The sequence below is a fragment of the Cricetulus griseus genome (assembly GCF_003668045.3).
Source record: "Cricetulus griseus strain 17A/GY chromosome 1 unlocalized genomic scaffold, alternate assembly CriGri-PICRH-1.0 chr1_1, whole genome shotgun sequence".
NCBI lineage: Eukaryota > Metazoa > Chordata > Mammalia > Rodentia > Cricetidae > Cricetulus > Cricetulus griseus.
Window position 1 is genome coordinate 32,436,776 of NW_023276807.1, and position 13,662 is coordinate 32,450,437.

At 39.6% G+C, this 13,662-nt stretch overlaps 1 protein-coding gene across 1 annotated transcript; it reads right to left on the minus strand.

Moving 5' to 3' along the window:
- Positions 1 to 8,177: 8,177 nt before the first annotated feature.
- LOC118239687 (elongin-A3 member D-like) lies at positions 8,178 to 9,656 on the minus strand. Its single transcript, XM_035453000.1, has 2 exons — positions 9,487 to 9,656; positions 8,178 to 9,378 (listed from the first exon to the last, which is right to left on the minus strand). Exons 1-2 carry the CDS (start codon positions 9,654 to 9,656, stop codon positions 8,178 to 8,180), a joined length of 1,371 nt encoding a protein of 456 aa, XP_035308891.1.
- Between the last annotated feature and the right edge of the window lie 4,006 nt (positions 9,657 to 13,662).

Consider the following 13,662-nt stretch of genomic DNA (forward strand, 5'->3'; position numbering starts at 1 on the left):
AAGTACACCGTAGCAAATTTTGTAGAATCTACATTTGATTTAGGAAAGTCTGCCCATTTTGCTACCACATTGTTTAATATTACTATAAAAAAGAGTTTGCTTCCTCAACCCAGGAATGGTGCAATTTGGTGTTATTCAATTTCAATGTGTTTGTTGGTTTTCTGCAATTTGTATTCCTGTTGAATTCTAGCTTTAAAGCATGGTGATCTGAAAAGATACAGGGGGTTATTTCAATTCTTTTGTATCTGTGGAGGTGTGCTTGGTTGCCAACTATGTGGTCAATTTTAGAGAAGGTACCGTGTGGTGCTGAGAAGAAGGTATATTCTTTTGTGTTTGGATGGAATGTTCTATAGATGTCTGTTAATCCCAATTGGGTCATAACTTCTGTTAGATCCTTTGTTTCTTTGTTAAGTTTATGTCTGGTGCTCCTGCCTAGTGGTGAAGGAGGGGCGTTAAAGTCTCCTACTATAAGTGTGTTTGGTTTTATGTGTGGTTTGAGCTTTAGTAATGTTTCTTTTACAAATGTGGGTGCCTTCATATTTGGGGCATAGATGTTTAGGATTGAGACTTCTCCAGTGATGAGTATGAAATGCCCTCTTCATATCTTTTGATTGATTTTATTTTGAATTCTAATTTTTAGATATTAATATTGCTACACCAGCTTGTTTCTTATGTCCATTTGACTGTATAATCTTTTCCCAATCCTTTAATCTGAGGTAACGCCTGTCTCCGAAATTGAGGTGTGTTACTTGTATACAGAAGAAGGTTGGATTCTGTCTTCGTATCCATTCTGTTAAGCTGTATCATTTTATAGGCAGGTTAAGACCATTGATATTGAGGGAGATTAATGTCCTTTGTTCCTTCTTGTTTGTTTTCTATTTATTGTTGGGTGTCATTGGGTGTGGATTTCACCCACCTGTTTCTTTTCCTGTTTGGTAAGTTGCATTATCTATTTCCTATGTTTTAGTGAATGTAGTTATCTTTGATGGGTTGGAGTTTTCCCTCTAGGATTTTCTGCAGTGCTGGGTTTGTGGATATTTATTGTTTAAATCTGGCTTTGTCATGGAATATCTTGTTTTCTCCATCTATAGTGATTGAAAGCTTTGATGGGTACAGTAGTCTGGGTTGGCATCCATGTTCCCTTAGTGTTTGTAGGACATCTGTCCAGGATCTTCTGGTTTTCAGAATATCCAATGAGAAGTCAGGTGTGAATCTGATAGGTCTGCCTTCATAATTTACTTGATATTTTTCCTTTGCTGCTCTTAATATTTTCTCTTCATTCTGTAGTTTGGTGTTTTGATTGGTATGTGTTGAGGGGACTTCTTTTTGTGGTCCAGTCTGTATAGTGTTCTGTAAACTTCTTGTACTTTCATAGGCATATCCTTCTGTAGGTTGGGGATGTTTTCTTCTATGATTGTGTTGAATAGGTTTTCTGTACCTTTGACTTGTATTTCTTCACCTTCTTCTATACCTATTATTCTTAGATTCGGTCTTTTCAAGGTGTCCCATATTTCCTGGATATTTTGTGTTAGAGATTTGTAGGACTTGAAATTTTCCTTTGTCGTTGACTATATATCCTTTAGGGAGTCTTCAACAACTGAGATTCTTTCTTCCATCTTTTGTATTTTCTTGGTTATACTCACATCCTTAGATCCTCATTGTTTATCCAGCATTTGTATTTCCAGCATCCCCACATTCTGTGTTTTCCTTATTGTTTCTAATTCAGCTTTCATGCCTTAAACTGTTCCAGTGCTTCCTTCACTTGTATGGTCGTGTTTTCTTTAGATTATTTAAGAGAATTACTTATTTCTTGAATTTTTTGTTTGTTTTTTTCTTCTATTTCTTGTGCTGAGGATGATAGTACATGCCCTTTTTTTTCTTTTCTGAGACAGGGTTTCTCTGTGTAGCTATGGAGCCTATCCTGGCACTTGCTCTGGAGACTAGGCTGGTATTGAATTCAAAGAGATCCACATGCCTCTGCCTCCTGAGTGCTGAGATTAAAAGAGTGTACCACCAACACCCAGCTTTTCTTTAATTTCTTTAAGAGATTTTCTTGTTTCATCTTTAAGGGTCTAGAACACCTTCATGAAGTAGATTTTTAGGTCTGTTTTCTTGTTCCTCTGTGTTGTACATTTCAGATCGTGCTGGTTTTCATTCCCTAGATTCTGGTGGTGTCATATTGGTCTTTCTGTTGAGTGTATTCTTATTCTGCCTTCTTCCCATCTCTTCTTCCAGAGGGTTCATGTGGGGTCTCTCTATCTCCTCTTGCTACCCGGTGGTGTGCTTGGGCCAGCATTTCAATGTCTGCTGATTTGGATATTTTTGCCTCTCCTGGTAGTCTCCTCACTCAGGAGAGTATGGGGCAGCAGTGGGGGAAGGGAGTGTGCGGTATTTACAGACTCACATAGGTCCTTCCTGTCTAGGCAGGTCCACTCTATGCTGGCAGGTCTACTCTCTGCAGCCACAGGCCCAGAGAGATCCTGGGCTTGGGACTTTGGGGAGGGGTAGGGCTCAGGAGAGGTCAGGGAGGCCTACAGGGAAGGAAGAGTAGGGTATTTCCAAACTCACAGAGGTCCTTCCTGTCTGGGCAGGTCCACTCTATGTTGGTGGGTTCCTTCTCTGCAGCTGCATTCCCAGGGAGATCCTGGGCTGATTAAAGACTTCCTAGAATTCAATGAGAATGTAGACACAACATACCCAAACATATGGGACAATCTGAAAGCAGTGTTAAGACAAAAGTTCATAGCACTAAGTGTCCACATGAAGAAACTGGAGAAAAGTCACACTAAGGAATTGACAGAAAAACTGAAAGATTTACAGCAAAATAAAGCAAACTCACCACAGAGGAGTAGATGTTAGGAAACAATCAAGCTGATGGCCGAAATCAATAAAGTAGAAACTAGGAAAACATTACAAAGAGTCAATGAGACAAAGAGTTGGTTCTTTGAGAAGATCAAGAAGATAGCCAAACCTCTATCAAACTATCCAAAATGCAGAGAGAGAACATGCTAATCATCAAAATCAGAAATAAAAAGGGAGATATAACATGGACACTGAGGAAATCCAGAGAATCATCATATCATACTTTGAAAATCTGTACTCTACAAAATTCCAAAATCTAAAGGAAATGGACAATTTTCTGGATAGCTATCACTTAACAAAATTACACCAAGAACAAATAAGCTGTTTAAATCGATCTATAACTCCTAATGAAATAGAAGCAGTCATCAAAAGCCTTGCACCCAAAAAAAGCCCAGGGCCAGATGGCTTCACTGCAGAATTCTACTAGAAATTCAAATAATAGCTAAAACCAGTACTCCTCAAATTGTTTCACACAATAAAAGCAGAAGGGACATTGCCAAACTCTTTTTATGTGGCTACAATCTCTTTGATACCCAAGCCACACAAAAATAGTACTAAAAAAGAGAACTACAGACAAATATGCTTAATGAACATTCATGCAAAAATACTGAACAAAATATTGGTGAATCGAATCCAAGAATACATCAGAAAAATCTCCCACCATGATCAAGTAGGCTTCATCCCATTGATGCAAGGAAGGTTCAACATAGGAATATCCATTAATGTAATCCACCATATAAACAAACTGCAAAGAAAAACCACACGTTCCTCTCACTAGATGCTGAAAAAACCTTTGACCAAATACAACATCCCTTCATGATAAAGATCTTGGAGAGAACAGGAATAACAGGAACATATCTAAACATGATAAAAGAATATACAGCAAACCAACAGCTAGCATCAAACTTAATGTTGAGAAAAACAAAGCCATTCCTTTAAAATCACGAACAATACAAGGTTGTCCACTCTCTCCATACCTCTTCAATATTGTACTTGAAGTTCTAGCTAGAGCAATAAGACAAGAAAAGGAGATCAAAGCGATACAAATTGGAAAGGAAGAAATCAAACTTTCACTATTTGCAGATGATATGATTGTCTACATAAGTGACTCGAAAAACTACACCAGGAAACACCTGCAGCTGATGAACACCTTCAGCAAAGTAGAAGATACAAAATTAACTCAAAAAAATCAGTATTCCTACTATATACAGAATGAGAATGAAATCAGAGAAATATCATCCTTCACAATATCCACAAGCAACATAAAATATCTCGTGGTAACACTAACCAAAAAAGTGAAAGACCTGTACAATAAGAACTTTGAGTATTTAAAGTAAGAAATTAAAGAAGATACCAGAAAATGGAAAGATTTCCCAAGGTCTTGGATAGGTAGAATCAATGTAGTACAAATGGCAATCTTGCCAAAAGTAATCTACAGATGCAACACAATCCCCATCAAAATCCCAACACAGTTCTTCACAGACCTTGCAAGAACAATACTCAACTTTATATGGAAAACAAAAAAACAAGGATAGCCAAAACATCTCTGTACAATAAAGGATCATCTGGAGGTATCACCATCCCACACTTCAAGTTCTATTATAGGGCCATATTTCAGAAAACAGCTTGGTATTGGCACAAAAATAGGCAGATAGACCAATGTAATCGCATTGAAAACCCTGATATTAACACCTAAGAACACCTTATTTTTGATGAGGATGCTAAATCTATACAATGGAAAATAGATAGCATCTTCAACAAATGGTGCTGGCACAAATGGATTTGGACATGCAGAAGATTGCAGATAAATCCATATCTGTCACCATGCACAAAAATTAAGGGCAAATGGATCAAAGATCTCAACATAAATCCAGCCACAATGAATCTTCTAGAAGAGAAAGTGTGAGATACCCGTGAATGAATTGGCGCAGGAGATTGCTTCCTGAACATTACACAAGCATCACAGACATTGAGACCTGCAATTAATAAATGGGACTTCCTAAAACTGAGAAGTTTCTGTAAGGCAAAGGACACAGTCAGTAAGAGAAAATGACAGCCCACAGAATGGGAAAAGATCTTCACCAACCCCACATCTTATAGAGGGGTAATCTCCAAAATATACAAATTTACAAATATATACTCAAGAACCTAGCCACCAAAACACCAAACAATGAAATTAAAAAGTGGGATGCAGAACTAATTAGAGAATTCTCAACAGAGGAATCAGAAATGTCTGAAAGACACTTAAGAAAGTGCTCAAAATCCTTGGCATCAGACAAATGCAACTCAAAACAACTCTGAGATACCATCTTACACCAGCCAGAATGGCTAAAATCAAAAAACACCAATAAAATCTATGTTGGAGAGGATATGGAAAAAAAAGGAACACTCCTCCATTAATGCTGGGAGTGCAAACATGTAAGACCACTTTGGAAATCAGTATGGCCACTGCTCATAAAAATGGGAATCAGTCTACCTCAAGATCTAGCAATTCCAGCCGTGGGCATATACCCAAATAATGCATGTTCATATAACAAGTACATATATTCAACCATATTCCGAGCAGCATTGGTTGTAATAGCCAGAACCAGGATGCAACCTAGATGCTCCTCAACTGAAGAATGGATAGAGAAAATGTGGTACATTTATACAATGGAGTAATACTCAGCAGAAAAAAGCAACGGAATCTTGAAATTTACAAGCAAATGGATGGAACTAGAAGAAACCATCCTGAGTAAGGTAACCCAGTCAAAAAACACAAACATGATATGTACTCACTCATATCAATCTTTCCAATAACAAACTTCTTTCATTCTGTAATTTACGTTTGTTTTTCTAGGACACTGTTCAGAAAAGCCTTTTGTAGCAAGAGACTGCAAAGGAATTGCCTTGGGTGCTTAGAGTTGTGTCTAGAAAAGTTGTTTAAAACTCAGAGAAATGCAAACAAAGAAAACAGTGAAGACTGATTGTAGCTTCCATGGTAGTAAAGTGTTTGCCACTGACTTAGCTCCTAATACGTAGTTCTAGAGGCATGCTGGGTAATCAACTTTGGATTCAGTGTGCTCTAGGAGAACCTTAAGCTGTTTAAAATCTTTTCTAAGTTCCCCCTACTTCTTATGTATAATCTTTCACCACACTTGCAGTAGATTGCATAATATGGAAAAAATTAAAAATCAGAATGGCATTTGAGCAGAGGCGCAGGAAATGAGAACTGTTGGTAATATTAACAGATGTGACTGGACATGCAAACATAGTGTAAATTGAAATTTCCTGAAAAATTAAAAAGTGCTTGGACACAATCTGAACTAAATTTGGCTAAAGGATAGTAAGTAATATGTAGTTTGTGCTAGTTTTTAAATTCTTTCTTTGTTTACTAATTTTAGATCATAAAAAAATCACATACGTCAAAGCAATATTCATGATAGAATTGAACCAGAGGATTCCTATTTTAACGGTTAAGAAATTGAAGGAAAATATAAATATAGACTACTGAGACACAATAGCAAATAAGCTTCTGTCAATTGGTATTTTAAAAAGCCCCTCCAATACATACAAAAATATATTATTTCAATATAAAAAGTGAGAAAAATGTGTACCACATGCAGTAGAGTAGTAGTAAATACTTATATTGAAGCATTTAAAAATATCTATTCTAAATTCTTTGGAAACTGAAAATACAGTTATCAATCCTCCAAAATGCACTTTGCCTGAACAGAACTTGGTGATTTTGGAGAGTTGGAATGTTGCATATTCAGGACTAATTTACCTCTGGCTTTCTTTAATCCAGTTAATAGCATTTATTGTCTGCCTCTGTATCTGGCCTAACATCTTTTAAAACCTCAAGCCATGTCCTTGAAGTATATTCTTTGCAGACTATTAGTTCCTACTAATGTAAAAGCTAAGAATGGCATCTGAAACTACTAAAGAATTTTCCTTGCTTTATTAATAATCTATGATTCCCACCAATGTACTAGGTGAATGGAAGGTTTCATAACTGTTTCCATGGTGGAAAATGTCAATTGGAGAAACTTGAATTCATATTCCTGGCCCACAGGCATTGATTTAGGGTTCAGAATTGGACACTTTCTTAGTCCTCTTGAGTTAAAAATTGTGTTTTTCATCTACAGTATTAACTCTTAAGTTTGGGGCACCAGGTATGACCCACATTCACTAGTGGATTCACAAGATGGGCACGAGTGTTAACATTCTGTGTCCTACAATATGTGTGGATTTCTCTCATGGACTTCACTGGGTGTCCTGGGGGACATGAATCTCTCTTGTTTCTTTTCATATTCCATTGGTGTATCCACCAGGGTTTTCGATATCCCTTTATTTGTCTCAGAACAACTGGTCAGAGAAATTATTTTCAGCATAATTGTTGGCATGTGGATTTATCTCTTCCCATGACTCCAACATATAATCCTATATGTGATTCCTGTGCTATCTCCAACCTTCTTCAATGTTGCCCATTGAAGATGCCAAAGATAACAGACTCAACAGGTTGAGAAGAATTTGCAGAATGTGAAACTGCTTTATTGGAAAGCCCAAGACAACATATCTCACTCCAGGCCATAAAACAAACTTGTTGGCTTTATTAGAAAGACACAAATAAGGGGTGGTCATCCAATATCTTGAGACATTACACATTCCTCTAAAAGTGTGAGATAAATCCATTATTCATATAAGTTACACACTGAATGTGAGAACTTATGGAGCCACTGTTATGAACACAACATATGTGCTGGAAGAAATACAAACACATACAGCTAACATAAAATGCTGCAATTTTCAGCGGGGGTGGGGGGTTGGCAATGGAGTCTTAAAATTCGAGGGCAAATGGATGGACCTAGATGAAGCCAACAAGAGTGAGGTAACTCAGTCCCCAAAAGACAAAAATTGTTTTTAGATTTTAAATCTAGAGCAAAGAAGTAGAAGCCCACAATCTACAACTCCAGAGAAGCTAGGACACAAGGAGGACCCCAAGGGAGAAATACGTGGACACCTCGGAGAAGGGGAAAGTGACAAGATCTCCTATGAAAATGGAGAGCATGGAGAGGGAGAGGGAGTTAGAAGAAACAGAAGGAAGAAGAGGAGTGAGGAGGAGGACATGAGGAAACAGGAAGGTCTAATCAGGGGAAGTTATTGGTAAATAAAATGGAGGGTCCAAGTGCTAAATCACACTTGGTGTTCAAACAAATCCCTGCGTTCTTTGTTACTTATATTCCTTCAGTCCTGCATTCTCAAAGGGGCCAGCAATCCCAGGACAGAGAGCATGGTTGGTTGATTGGTTGGTCGAGCGGTGGGTCAGTGACGGTTCACATTCTAGCCCTCCTATTCTTATAATCCTTGAGGGCCTTGGCCATGAGCGGGGCGGGTTTCTTAGCCTTAGTCTTCTTGCTGCCATTGGTGCTGCCTGCCAAGAACGGGTGGGGAGCCCTCGGCACATTTCCAGGGCCAGGGTGGTCTGGGAGGCTGTGCATATTTTGTTGGGAGGCCTCCCCTCTGGGTCCTGAGTCTGCATGCTGGCCTGGGCTTGTGGCCTGAGCATGGGTGTCGATCACCTTGGTTTGGCGGCCTTGAGGCTTCTTGGCTCGTGAGCTCTGGATTTGCAACTTGAGCTCCAAGGACTCATGAAACCTGAGGAGTCTCTGGATCTCAGTCTGGATGTCAGTTGGCTTACCAGTTTTGATCTGGGTCCCGAGGAAGTCCTCTTCCTGCTCACTCCGTACTAGCCCTTCCTCCAGAGCAGGTTTGCAGTGAGTTTCCCTTGTAGATTGAGGCTTATCCTGGTGTCCTTTGTTCGTAATCTGCTGGAGAGGTCTGGCAGGTCTGCCACCAGAACACACTGGCGTTTTGAAGGTTTTCCTGCATGCCCATGGTGCTGCTTCTTGGTCAGTGTGCAAGTCAAAGTTCTCAGGTACATCTTGGGGGGAGCAGGTTTCGAGATTTGAGGTGATCTCTGGAAAGGGACTGCCATCCAGGAGGAGATTCAGATTGTTGCAACTTTGAGACGTGCTTGGAGGCTCCTTTGCTTTTGGGGTCTGGTCCTCAGCTTTCCAGGTGCTTCTCTTCTTCCTCTTGCGGGGAGGCAGTGCGGAGGAAGAGTCATAGTTGAGACAAGCCTCAAAAGAACCGGGAGGGTAGTCTTCCTGGGTCCAGGGCTCTGGTTTCTTTGCCTTCAGTGGAGACAAATGCTGCTTAGGTGGCCCAGCCTCTCGCTTGCTAGAGAGGGGCTTCATCCCTTTAAAAGGCAAGGGCTCAACCAAAGTTCCTTGGGGCTTGCCTATCGTCCCCTGGCTCTCTGTGTCTGGCTGAGGGTCCTGGAAGGACCCTCTTTGTGTCTTTCTTCCAGCTGGCTTCATGATCGAGCTGCACGTTGCAATATGCTTGGAGATTGTGTCCATGCTCTGACTCGCACTGGGTTGTGGGCTCCTACTACTGACTTCCAACACCTGGCTCCCATCTTCTTCCTGACCCGGGGAAGCAGGCTTCTGTGGATTGTTTTCTGGAGAGTTTCTGGGAATGTGTGTCATTGCAACCCTGTGTAAGTCAAAGTTCTGCTGGGGCCCGGGCGCGGCCTGGGACCCAACCTGGGACCCCTCTGACCACTTGGCGGCTAACTACTTGGCAAATGGGACCAGGAGCTGCTGGTTCTTCAAGAGCTTGACGTTCTCCCTGAAGCCTATCTCCTCCAGGATGTCGCCCAGCAATGGCTGTGAAGAGAGTTTCTTCAGTGTTTTGTAGAGCTGTCTGGGCTCTGTCTTCTTGCACAGGCGTTGGCGCAGCTTCTGCATGGCTTCTGAAGTTTTTCTGGGAATTTCTGTTAGTGTGCTCCTATTTAAGGAAAAGACCTGTGGCCCAGAGGTCACAAACAATTACCGAATGCAATACTCTGTATTTACTATGTTCATAGTTCTGCAATCATACAATGAATAAAAGTAGATATCATGATGTCACTTTTGAGAGAATGCAGTCTTCTCTCTATGTTTCACAAATATACTCATCAGAAATATTTAATTATGACTATAATGCTGAGTCCCTTTTTTCTTAATTACTGAGCTTTTAAAAAATATACTAAGTAACATATATTAGAGTCTCAAATTAAGTTAAAAAGGGGTGAGGGGAATTGAGTGTATCCGAAGTAGAGTGGATGAGTGGTTTATCTAGTAGGAGTATAGAAAGATAAGATTGTATTTGTGATAATTTATTTGACAGAATAATCTTTTTTGAATAAAAATAAGTATAATTGTATAATAAATGTAATGACTAGATTATGTGAAATATTGAACCTACACATCTCTTTGTCTTTCTCACTGTGTGTGTGGGGGGAGAATTCATCTCTGAATAAATTCTGGTCTTTCTGTCGTGTAGAATTAGCCTCGTGAATGACTTTCAATAGATTGACTGTTGGATTACCTGATTTTTCCCTTCATAGTTTTGTTAGTAGATCATTTGTTATATGTTTGATCAATATTATTATAGACCTGATATGAAGAATAGATGTATAAACCTCTCCTTTATCCCCTGTTAGTAAAGTTCTATAATTTCTTTCCCAGCAACAGGTGACTCAGTTCTACACTAGTCACTATGTTTCTTTCCCATTGAAAATATGGGCCCAAAGCTTTGAACAAACATTGTCTAATTTTTTCCTCCTAAGAAATTTATGACACTAATTGTTGAATAATATGCTTTTGATTTATTTGCCTCTTGGTTATATATCTCTTCCATTCAGGATAATTTACACAAAGAAGGCCTGAAAATAGGTATAAGGAATTATATTATTTACCTAAATTACACTATATATATATATATATATATATATATATATATATGAGGAAAGTGTCCAACATGGGCTCGAAAATACTCTCCCCAAGAGCCGTAGTATAACAAAAACACAATATAAGTTCTCCCCACTCCACTTGACATTCAAAGAGACTCCCCCAAAATATAGGCTAATGCTGATTCCCCTTTGTTACACCCCAGAGGCTGGAAAAAATCTCTATTGCTGAAGACATCTCACACTTCAGACATAAGACTCTGAAGACCTGAGCTGAATCTGACCTGACAGCTTCCTGCCAGAGGATAATCTTTCAGAGTCCTAGTATATGTTTGTAGGCTTCCAAGGGAGTGTGCCACCCACAAGTCATATATATCCATGTTCACATTCTTTACCTAGAATGAAATATATTACATTTAACTAGAGTTCATTCACTTAATATTCTTATTCAGAGAATTATCAAATGTCTTCTAGTGGTTATGAGAATGCATTCTTACTATTTTCTAACAATCAAAATACACTCCACATACACTTGCTGTAGACTCTTAAGTGCCGACAAATGTACAGATGCATCACATTTATATGCTCTACTGCAATTACTTATGGGGAAAACATTTTATATTTTTGCCCTCTCAAAATATTCTTTTCCCCTTTTTATTTTCTTTTTTCCACTATATAAGCTGATCTTTCTGTTATATATTATGATTTTTTTTTGGTTTTTTTGATACAGGGTTTCTCTCTGTAGCTTTGGAGCCTATTCTGGCACTCGCAATGGAGACCAGAGTGTCCTTGAACTCAGAGAACTGCCTGCCTCTGCCTCCCCAGTGCTGGGATTAAAGGCGTGGGTCAACAACACCTGGCTAGATGTTGTGATTTTTTATATATGTATTTTCCTCATTTTTCTTTCCAATTATAATTCTTTCCTTTATCAGTGTCCAAATCCATCAATTGAATAATGTTAAAAATTTTCGCCAAGAATAAACTTTTTCTTTTATAATTTGCAAATTTTCTCATCTTCATGTTCAGAATTATAGTAATGGAATTACTCTCAGATGCATACTATTTCTTGGGTATTCTGTCAAGTTTGCTCCTTGAATCATAGAAATATGAAAGAAAGATAAAAAAGCCCCTATGCATAATGAATGTTTTGGCCTCAGAGTGAGTTGAACTGGTGAACTCAAAAGTGTCTTTGTCTCTCAGTCATCTCTTTAGCCCCTAAATTGTTGTGTATATCCATACACAAGAGCTTCCTTTCAGGATTAATACTGGAAGCCTCTCTGAATTGACATATTCAGAGATTCATGACTCACAAAGATTCAGAGATTAAATGACAGTTGAGGTCCCAAGCCTACAGAAGACCTTTACACCACTCCATCAAGGCTTAAGAAATATTGAAGGGGTCAGAAGAATTAGACACCTGAAGACAGAGACAAGGCCAAGCACAAATAATGCAATCATAAACTAACAACAATAGATACTTGGAGTTCACATTCAGAAGATTGGCTTTTGTGGCACAATAAATAATAGCCCAGAGATAGATGTAGGGGTTCAAGCCTCCAGGTTCAGATCAGGAAAGCAAAGCAGCCAAGCAAATGAAAGATTTTAGTTTGCTGAGAGAAAGGGTTTTGAAAGATATAGTTCACAGAGAGAAAAAGTTTCCCACAGGCATTGGCCCATTCCAAGGAAGTTGGCCCCAACCCCAGGCACATCCTATGGTTTTTTTGGGGAAAATTGCTAAGAGAGCCATATTTCGGTCACACCTGGCTGGCCACCAGACAATCAAGGACTTTCCAGGGTATGTTCTGTGGTTTTACCTTTGTAGAAAAGCAGGTCATACCTGGGTGACCACTCTAACATGAGATGATACTTTGTAAGCAATCACTTGTTGCCCCTTGCCTGTATACTGATCTGCAGTTTTTTCCTATATAAGGAGCTTGCACCCCATGCTGGGTTGTGCAGATTTCCAGATATTGATGATACACAAATGCGCATTTGTTAAGTTAAAAAACCCTCTTGCTTTTGCAGCTCTTGGTCTGGTTTCTGAGTCTCGGGGGCTCCTTGGGATCCTGAGGCCCTTAGATGTCTGGGCATCTTTTATTTGGCGAGCCAGCCAGGAGGTCAGAGGAGACCCCAGACTCATTACCAGGACTAAGAGGAGGTAAGTGTGGCTGGCTTATTTGGATGTATGTTTTCTGTTTGTCAATTTGGAAGCCTTGTATAGGCTATGCAGGCTTTGAAGGACTGACGAGGTAGACTGATGCGTCGTCCCCCTCTGCATCCACCCCGGGAGGGGGCTCCACTGGGAGTTTGGTTGGGCGAGGGCAAGCAGGCAACCCTCTTCCCTGGGAACCGACAATGCAAGTCCTCACTCCTGTTTGAATTTTTGGTTTCAGTTTGGAACCAATTTGCACCCGCATGCCCTTTTTTGTTTGGCCTGACTGTCTGTCTCAAATGTTTGTCTCCTTGTCTCTTTTTGTTTTTCACCATCTGACCACCATGGGACAACAACTAACGACCCCGTTAAGTTTGACTCTAGACCACTGGGAGAGACATTTGGGACCGAAGCAACAACCAGTCTGTGGACATCAAGAAGCAAAAATGGAAAATTTCTAAATTTTCTAAATTTTCTAAATTTCTGAGTGGCCAACATTTAAGGTTGGCTGCCTGGGGATGATCGGGAATGTACTGTGTATGTTTATCTTATTGACTGTTAAATAAAATACTGTTTGGCCAAAGAGACAGCAAGTTAGAGAAACTAGGAGTAAAAGAGGATTCTGGGAAATGTAGTGAAGTCCTGATCCAGGCAGGAAGTGACATAGCAAGGTGATTCATATTTAAGCAAAGAGAAACAGGAAGGGCCCTCTTTTCCCCTTCCTCCTCCAGCAGCAGGAAGTGATCCACCAGTTAGGAGGGACGCCAACAAGGCATCCAATAAGATAAGTCTTACAAAATATATAGATTTATGATAATTAAGACTGAGCTAACAGTTGAGGAATCCTAGTCATTGCCCAAGCAACATTAAA